This window comes from Aulonocara sp. 'chitande type north' Nkhata Bay, linkage group LG16, assembly GCF_057382095.1.
Source record: "Aulonocara sp. 'chitande type north' Nkhata Bay isolate Kocher_YH1m ecotype deep benthic linkage group LG16, A_spYH_male_GT1.1, whole genome shotgun sequence".
Taxonomy (NCBI): domain Eukaryota; kingdom Metazoa; phylum Chordata; class Actinopteri; order Cichliformes; family Cichlidae; genus Aulonocara; species Aulonocara sp. 'chitande type north' Nkhata Bay.
In genome coordinates, this window is record NC_141359.1 from 18,078,943 (window position 1) to 18,088,726 (window position 9,784).

At 40.7% G+C, this 9,784-nt stretch overlaps 2 protein-coding genes across 4 annotated transcripts in view; both read right to left on the bottom strand.

Annotated features, from left to right (window-relative positions):
• The window catches only part of tbc1d4 (TBC1 domain family, member 4), a 28,151-nt gene extending 25,142 nt beyond the window's left edge, over positions 1 to 3,009 (bottom strand). Inside the window, exon 1 of one of the 3 annotated variants that reach the window (XM_086267946.1) lies at positions 1,645 to 3,009. In XM_086267946.1, the coding sequence (XP_086124072.1) occupies positions 1,645 to 2,031 (387 nt within the window). In that variant the 5' untranslated portion in view covers positions 2,032 to 3,009. The remainder of the gene's footprint in view (positions 1 to 1,644) is intronic. The other 2 variants (XM_086267945.1, XM_086267947.1) reach the window with 2 other exon arrangements.
• A 2,458-nt stretch (positions 3,010 to 5,467) lies between these two features.
• Positions 5,468 to 8,202, bottom strand: commd6 (COMM domain containing 6). The gene is made up of 7 exons (XM_086267581.1): positions 7,934 to 8,202; positions 7,242 to 7,300; positions 6,720 to 6,785; positions 6,530 to 6,606; positions 6,180 to 6,348; positions 5,915 to 6,067; positions 5,468 to 5,824 (listed from the first exon to the last, which is right to left on the bottom strand). Exons 1-7 carry the CDS (start codon positions 7,956 to 7,958, stop codon positions 5,774 to 5,776), a joined length of 600 nt encoding a protein of 199 aa, XP_086123707.1. The 5' UTR covers positions 7,959 to 8,202; the 3' UTR covers positions 5,468 to 5,773.
• Positions 8,203 to 9,784: the final 1,582 nt, after the last annotated feature.

Sequence of the window (9,784 nt, forward strand, 5' to 3'; positions counted from 1 at the left end):
ATAAAGCAATATTTTTTGTGTCTTCAAAGTCAGTTTGGAAAAAAGAGAAAACGCACAACGTGGTAGTAAGAATGCTCGCAATAAATGCTGTTTATGTATGGAAAATGGGACAAACAGACTGCTAGCAGTTGCCGCAACAGGGTGTTGTACATGGCAACAGAGTACTGGTAGAATTAGCCATGCATTCCACATGGTCCACCTTGCACACGTTGCTTGGGCTTGCTGGTTGCCAAACCAGTTCTCGTTGCGTAATAGTGATGAATGAGGTACGTCCAAGATACTTTTCTCACTGCTGCACACACATTCGGGCATTAGCAGAGAGGCCAGAGACCTCGAAAGTGTGCACGCCTTAAGCTTGCTGGCGCTTCTGCTCCTCAGTTTTCACTAACACACAAACATTGTGCTCAGCCCCCTGCACAGGAAACACGATACGGCACGGGCACACTTGAGATCAATGCAAAATGTGAGTATAACTAGATATGTGTTTGTGAACATTACTGGTGCACATTTCCTGAGTCAGTGGGAAAACAGGATTAGCATGAGTAGGGATGTTAGACTTCAGAATGGGTTGCATGGAATTAGGAATTGAGGTGGCACCAAGATTAAACTGCGTTTGTTTAAGAATCTTGTATAAATAACATTCTCTACCACCAAATCAGAGAAAAGATAACTCAGATAAACACTAGGGTAGGCTACTGAGTGCAGCAACTTCCTAAAAAAATATGCTATGAACTGCTTTTCAGAAAAGAGCAGAAAGGATTACTACCAATATATATTTAATCACAGACTCCCACGTTCCTGATTTCTGGCTGTTTATTTCAGTTATTACTCAAGAGTGGCATGCTGATCGGCAAGTGAATGTGCTGACTCAATATTGTATTCAGTTGTTGTCACACCACAGACACCAGACACATGTCAGATCTACAGCAGCCCCAAGAGCGCCGAGCGCTGCAACTTCAGGAAACACAGTCCCATCTTCTCCAGTCTGACACATGACGCTGCAAAAGGGATAAACCGACACAAAGACAGAAAATGCCACTCTATAATGGGAGCTTTCAGCTATCATTTTCCCTTCGTGGTGCAAAATTGGTGAAACCATATGTCTTTTCTTAAGCTCTGGTGCACTGAGCTTCAGGGCCACTGTACTTAAGATCAGGGAAAGGCCAGGGATAGATTAACTTTGACCAAAAAAACAACAACAACAACACAGTACTGGGTTTGTCATGCCCACCATCTAGTGGCCTAAATACTTAATCCCAAAACAAACACATTTTGACCAACGACTGATCAAATATTGTGCGAGGTTGAGATTAAATTATACAGCTTTCACCTTGGAGACATTTCACTTCAGGCTTAGTTGGACATCTCATTGTTTTTCAGTTTACAGCTAATGACAGGATCAGTCCACCCTTAAAAAAATAGTTTGCCTCACCATGACATCATATTTAATTTAGTCACATATACTCAAGACGTTTGATTTGGATACTTGCTTCAGGTCTTCTTAGGTGTAAAAAAAATATTATTTAAAGCTTTTTTATAAGTGTGTTCCTAATGGATCACCGCGTTACTTTTTTTGGCCTGAGTTTTGGTCCATTCATGCTCATGGTATTGAAAACTGTGCTGTGCAGAGAGGAGCAGGCCTACCTGGTTGGGGTCGCAGGCCTTAAAGACGTGACAGGACATCTCGGACTCGGGGTTGTCGGGCTGGCCCCGCAGGAGATAGGCAAAATAGGTGAGGTCATTGCTGTTGTGAATGAAGCGAGATATGAGCTGTGCTTTGTGCTCGAATATGAACACTGAGGAGTTGTTGCTGGTGGTGGGGACACATCGGATGAAGGGGGGGCAGAGGACCAGATGAACTTCCCTGGGCTGCATCACAGGGCCGCAGTCGCCTTTCTCGCACCGCCTGCGGATCTCGGCCACCAGCCACGGCAGCATGGGTAGGGTGGTCCGCCTGTCCAGCAGGGACCAGCCGATGTAAGTGAGGGCGAACCTGTTGTCCGACTTCTCCTTCTCGTCGTGACTCTCCATGTTGACCCAGCAGACTTTTCGCCCGAAACTCGATGACAACAACACAGAGCAAATCCTACTTCCAAAAAAACAACAACCCCAAAACAAAAATAAAACACTATCAATATATCTTTCCCTCTTGCCACCGAGGCTAGCTGTAGTTGTGTTTAGTTTGCAACACTTTCCATGTCCACATCCATACACAAAGTTTACACAGCGCTCAAACAAACCTCCAACATGTGCTCGCCCTTTCGATCAGCTGCAACTCTCCATGATGTTCAGTTTTTCCCTCAAGGATTAAAAAAAAGAACTTCGAGTGCTGTCTATTCGCTGTTTTACTCCCTGCTCCGCTCCACCGTTTGCTTAGGCGGAGAACCAAGCGCTAAACACCCCTGTACTATACTGTCCCAACCAAGATAGCTTGCCAAAAACGTGGCTTTGGTTGACTCCCGTGTAAACACAAGTCACCCAGAGAAATCTGATTTCTTTGACGCGTTGGACGTTGTCTCCGAATGCGCACGCAGGGCGGCGCATTTCCAACGTCCCGGTCCTGAAATCCTAGTGCACAAACGCTTCTTTGCCACCGTTGCGATTTCTCTCTGCAGATGAACAATAAAATACAGACACTGATGCTTGTTTATCGTCTTGCGGCGCAGTCTCCCGTCAGTGATCCTTCCTTCCACAACGCCTCGGAGGCGGAGCGGCTGCGCGCCTGTGACGAACCGCCCATCCATCCCATGTGCTGGAGGAGTGGGCAGCGCAGAGCCGCTGTGCGAAACGTGACAGGACGAGGCTCCGCCTTTCTCCACAGTACATTAAGTTTTACCTGGAAATGTTCTTTCTTCGTGGCACCGTGAGATGTGTTTTCAGCCCCCCGTGGCACAAGTGCCCTTGGTTCCAGCTCCCGTTGGTTGTAATTCTACCTGCCAACCGCCTCCATCAGGTTGAACCAGGTTTCGATAACATGTGCAATTTTTTTTCTTGCTAAGCAAAGTGAGTCCCGGCTGTTCACAAGTAGGTTAATCTCAGTCCCACCACTACTCGACATTCATAATCATATGTGGTGCTTTATGCACGGGAAGACTTCCCCTCAACTTAACGCTATAATATCCAAGCAGTCCGCCTATCCCCAAAATAGTACCTTAGCCATATATAAACTCACCAATGAAGCGGTAGCCAGGAGCTCTACAACCAAACAACCCCCGCGCTGATGGTGTGTACCTACTTTAAATGTAGATGCGTGCAGAATAGATACACAGCTGATCCCGGATCCTCACTGAATACCATTGTCAGTTGGTATAAAGTTAAAGTTGTACTTTAATTGGATTCGATTGCAAATAACATTCAGAATCCATAGACTGCAGTGCGTCACAGTTAAATTATCTTGAAATATCTTGAAATCTAAGGACTGCATAATCATTTTATAGTATCTTTGAAGGCCCAGGGATCAAACGTTACTTCTAAAACTACTACTTTACCATAAAAGCATACCAAAATGTAAGTTTTATTTCTTTTTTGTGAGTTCTTGAACCAGTTTGTAGGATTTCATTGTCTACTAATAAGAAGTGTGTAATGGCTCACTTGTAAAAGTTGAAATATTCATTCAAATAACAGTTAATTCTTAACTCCAATTATTACTTACTGCACCACTGCAATGGTGGGTGTTCATACTGACTGAAGCAGCAGTCTAAAATGCTTAATTATTCAAAATAGTTTTTTAAAAATGTAAAAGTTCTCACTCTCTACAAACGTTATCAGAAGCTGTTCGATTGTTTATGCCCACCCATCGGTCCACAAATAGCTGGTCCAGGCTTGGTAGTTGCTAGATATTTTAGTCTAGTGGTTCCCAAAGTAGGGGTCGAACTCCCTCCACAGGGTCACCTGAAGAATCTCATGGGTCATGAGATTATTAGGAGGGATGGAAGATGAAGCTGCTATGCACGTTCACAATTTTCAAGGTACACCTGTTCATCTGCTTGTTAATACAAATATCTAATCAAACAGACGGCAACAAAATAGGCACGTAGACATGGTCAAGATGGCCTGCTGAATTTCAAACTGAGCGTCGGAATGGAGGAAAACAGGGATTTAAGTGACTTTTACTGTGGCATGCTTGTTGGTGCCAGACAGGCTGGTCTGACTGGTCTTTCAGAAATTGCTGATATACAGGGATTTTCCAACACAACTGTTTCTAAGGTTTACAGAGAATGATCTGAAACAGAGAAAACATCTAATGAGCAGCTGTTGTATTTGGGGGGGGGGGGACCAAGCTTGATAGGAAGGCAACAGTTACTTAAATAACAACTCATTACAACCCAGGTATGTAGAAGAAAAACTCTGAGCAGAAGACCACACCAGGTGCCACTCTTGTCAGCTAAGATCAGGAAACTGAGCCTACAATTCACATGGATTTCTGCTTTTACATTGAGATGGTGGGGTCAGAATTTGGGATAAACAACATGAAGGTATGGATTCATCCTACTTTGTATCACGGATTCAAGTTGGTGTTGCAATGATGTGGGTAATATTTTTTTGTATACTTGAGGCCCTTTATTACCAACTGAATATCATTTAAGCACCTTAACCAACCCGAGTATTGTACTGTAACCATGTCCATCCCTTTATGACAACAGTGTATGCCTCTTCTGATGGCTGATTCCAGCAAGATAACGTGACATGTCATTAAGTTCAAACCATCTCAAACTGGTTTCTTGAACATGTCAGTGGGTTCACTGCACTCAAATGGCCTCCACAAGTCACCAGATCACAATCTAATAAAGCACCCTTGGAATGTGGTGGACAGGAAGTTGGCCTCATGGATACACAGCTGGCAAATCTGCAGCAACTGTGTGATGCTAACATGGACCGAAATCACTAGGGAATATTTCCAGCACCTTGTTGAATCCATGCCATGAGGAATGGATTCAACATTCCTAAGGGAAAAGGTGGTCTAACCAGTGGTCTAACCAGTACTAAAAAGGTGTAACTAATAACCAGTAATGATGTGTTCATTTTAAGAGCATCTATTTGATCTTGATTTGCTATGGTTTGCATAAATTTACTTTTGTAAAATGTATTAAATTGTTGTCTTTTGCAGGCTTCCAAAAACAGGTAAAATATTAGTGAGAAAATTAACCACTGAATCTATTTTTAAAAGCCTTGGTTAAAGACATTATTTCCCTTTGAGCTGTAGAGTCAAAGTAAAGTAGTGGCAAAAATGTGTTATGGACTTCTAAGACAACCGCAACAATTAAAAAGTTGGACCACTTTACATCACATGCTCTACAAAAAGACAAATCAATATTACATGTAATATTATTTGAATATATATTAGTATGTAATTTGCTGTATAGTGCGCTACTACAGTCTCCTACCCCTGACAAAAATATAACAGATTAGGTCACTGTATTGTTTTCATTTCTGGGGTGGGGGGGTAGTTTAGTGTAAACATACACACTCACAGGCAAACTGAAATTTATTACAGACTGAATCACATCACACACATTTGGCAACACATATATTAGTCAGATTTTGCTGGCTTAGCATTTTAAATATATAATGCATAACTCTAAGCTAACCCAAGGCTAGACATCCTAAAAGTATTATCAAGTGGGAGGTTGCGCAATCTGTGGAAAAATACAAGCACAAAACTGAGAGTTGGTGTTTTGAGACAACCAGCAAATAAACACTTATGTCAAAGTTTCTTCCGTTAGTTGCACATAAACCTGGTATAACTGTAACAAGCACTTAGGTGTGCTAACAATCATACAGTCTCCATAACAGCTGCCATCTCCTTGAACTGTTTGTAGAAGTTCTGCAGAAAGAAGAAGTAGGAGAGGGATAAAATATCATGAATAAATAACACCAACAACACTACATTCACATGAAAAAAAAAATACAAAACCTGGAACTGTGGGATGGTCATCTCAAAAGACCTCTGACAGATTTGTCCTGAAGGCTCAACAATCTTCAGCAGCAGACACACAAATGGGGAGTTGAGAGATCGACAGGTGTCTGAGCTCACTGCCATGCCAAGCTTCCACTGCATGTCCACCAACTAAGGCAAAACAAAGTTCCATCAGTTTTGAAAGAGAAGAGGAGAAAACGAGAAGTTATATGTTCAGGGGGGGCAGAATATATATACTTTATTTCATTAAACTTGGACAAACCTGACCGATGCTGAGCATGGCCTGGGCCTCTTGTTGAGTGTGGACTGACACACCATGTTCACTCCACAACTTATGCAAGACCTGAAGGGAAGCTTTGGTCCACTTGGTAGAGCCTTCTTCCAGCTTTGACACAAGTTCATCCCCAGAGATGTTGCTCTTTCCAGCTGACCTAGCAAAAAAAAACACTACTATCACAGCCTATAGTAGGACAACATCCTACTTTATGTATAATTTGGCCTTTTTAAGTGTGCTATGTAAGAAACAAATGTATGGAACATGGAAGGCACAGTTATCAAATTCAGAAACTACATACTTTATAAAAAATTTAAAAGAAATGTGGGGGAAAATACCGGAATGTTAGCAAGAGAAATCTGATCATGTCCTGCAGAGCTTCATGATCAAGCCTCACTTCAGCTCTCTGAAATCTCTGCCCACAAAAAAAACAAACAAAAAAAAAAAACACAGAAAAGGTCTCAAAAGAGGAATTTGGGAGGATAGGTTATTATAAGTCAAATGTATTCTAAAGAAAGGGTGACTCACATCAGAAATTTCAGCTGAATCTACTCCTCTCTTCTGCCCTTGAAGATAAGTCAGTACGTGCTGACACTGTGGAGATTATTGAAGATTAGCTATCAGAACTGCAGCATAGCCTCCACAGCTACACCACATCCTATGGTACTTGTGCACAGTGGTTGCTAATAGCCCTGAAATGAGCGCTATTTTGGTCAACAATAACATCCTCCAGTAGCGAGTTATAAAGGCAGTGTTTTGAAGTTGCACAACTGTTTAAGTTATTGGAGTTTCATAATACAGTCTGAGCCTGTGGCAGTGAAACTAATGAAACAGCCCCAAAACAATTTAAATAAAAGACTTATATTTACAAGTAGCTGTACGTGATGCTCAAGTAATGGGAAAGACCCAGAACGGAAATGGGGAGAGTTGCAGAAGGAGGGTTGTCTGCAGCTGTCACTGTAAATACTATTTAAGTCTACTCTGTTTTCCTAGCTGCCACTTTTTTCCACCCGTATAGTAACATACACAACCAAGGACAGATACACTCACCACATCTGCTAACAGATCTGGAGAAATCCTGCATATGTTGTCCACAACTTTGTTGACGCCTTGAATACAGAAGTGAAACAATTTATTTATCACAAGGTTTTCCATACTTCTTTTTAATGCAGTCACAGGCATCATGGGAGTCTGAGTACTTGTGTCTTCTTAATACTTTTTGTGTTCTTTCTTTCCCAAGAGCAGGCAATCACAACTGCAATAGCATGATGATATAAATTATCTAACCCGGAAATAAATATAGTAAATAAGATAGTATATAGTATAGGCCTTACCTGAAGAACCTTGCATAGTGATTTGTCAAATAACAGTGGGTAAACAAGGATAAAAAAAATTATAATAATACATGTAATAACTAATACAAGAGGGCAAGGTTCATTTAGCTTTTAAAACATCTTATTTTGGCTTTATTATTGAGCTGTAAACATTTGTGTATTTCTGCATGTATGTTAAAGTAGCATTCATTAAAAAGGGGTTAAGGGCTTTTAAGCATTAGGAGTCAGATGCTGGAGTCAAATATAAGTGGGGGAAAGACAGCGACAGGAAGTCTCTGTGGTTACAACGGTGTTAAGTTAATGCTATGCAGTGGCTAAATTAGCACATTTCCTGGGTGAAAGCCTAATCTATTCTTCTTAATTGCCATTTAAACAACATTCTACTGAAGTGGAGTAATGCGAACCCACCATATGACTCCTCTGCTGCTGGCATCCTCTCTGTCAGGCTCTGGGTTTGACCACGGTATTAGCGCAGCCAAATTAGCGACTTTCTCGCTAAATTTGACCACCGAACAGATTGCCTTGGAAATTTCAGAAAACGTTTAACGTAATTATTGTATTATTTACAAAAAATAGTAGTTATGAATAAATCGGCTTCTTAGATCAACTAACCATCTATTCTACGTCAATTCTGTTCATTAATGCTCCTTCCTTAAAAAAAAAAAAAAAAGTCTTCTTCTTTGGTTTTATTAGCTTATAGAAAATCACTGTAAACGGTGCATAGCGCCATCTGCTGTAGCAGATATTTATTGTGGCTCATTGACTCTAAATGGTCAGGATTTTATTTGGGGAAATGACCAATCAATATTATTTCTAGTCCTCAATCACTGATTTCAAGAGAACTAGATAAGTGGTAAAAAAAAAATCTGTCAAAGTGGCTGGTCTAATTTAAAGCTCTGCTAGGTTAAATCTCTGATTTATCGTCAATATAGTTGTATATCTGCGACAGATTTCTGTCCTCCTCTCCCCCCCTGCACAATAGCCTATTAAAAACATGTTTGCTCATTTTTTTAACTGAACACCCTAATAAATATCCAGTTGTCTTCAGTACTATTCTACTGAAGTTTATCCATTAAGAATTAATTCATTCATTTGAGTACAAAAGTTAAAATGAACTTATTTCAATGAACTCATGAGAAAAGTCTTTGAAGTTTTGAACAGCTATGCACAATTCTACCACATCTGAAATTCAATATTTGGTATAATCACTTCTGTTACATGCATTTTCTTGTCATTTCTTAAAGTAGTCTGTAGGAATAGTTCTTTAGGCTTTGCATGTTGCCAAGGTGTACCTACACTGCTTCAATAATGTTGAGGTCTGGGCGCTACAGGGGCTAGTCTATGACTGATAGTGGTATTTGTATGTTTTTCTATCCAGGTACACTTTTACTGCAATGGCAGTGTATTCAGGATCATGGTCAAGCTGGTGGCAGTCAGATGCTTTCCAGAGTGTAATGTAAAATCTGATGGTACTTTTCTGTGTTCATAATTTCATCGATTTTGACAATATTCCCATCACCAGTTGATGAAAGGCAGGCCCAAACTATAATGTTTTAACCTCACAGTGTGGGTATTGATGCCTCTCTCTTGACCTCATCCATACATAACGACAAAGATTTGAACACAGCAGTTCAAATTTGGATTCATCACCTTATAAGACCTGTTGCCACTCTGTGCCGTTCTTGTGTAGTTTGGTATCCCTCTGTCTTTTCTCTCTGATTCTCTTTCTTATAAATTGTTTTTGACAGCCACTCTTTCTCTGAGATCATTTCTCATGAGGGATCTGCAAAGAGTAGATGGATCAACTGAAGGGCCAAATGCATCTCCCAGGTCCTATGTCAAGTCTTCTCTGGATTTTTTTCCTATTTATTAAGGACATGACTTTCAGATATTGTTCATCTGGTGGTGGATAGAATAGTGCTTTATTGTCATTGTGTATGTACAACAACAAAAAATGAATCTGTTTAAGTGGCTTAACAAACCATCACTCCTCTGAAAATGGTCAGTGTACAAGGACTGGACTGAAAATAATTCATAAAGCAGCCCATGTCCAAAAAAAGCCTGGAGAACTATGGCTCAAAAGCACTTAAAAATTACACCAAAGTCTGGCTCATTGGAAGCAAAATATGAAAAAGTAAGTGGTGGCTCAAGGCTTTTTTTGCAGAGTATTGTATTTCTTAGTACAATATCAATAAATCAAACTAAAGGGTTGAAAGCTTCAACAAACCAAAGTCTTACACACTCACCAGTTTAATCATG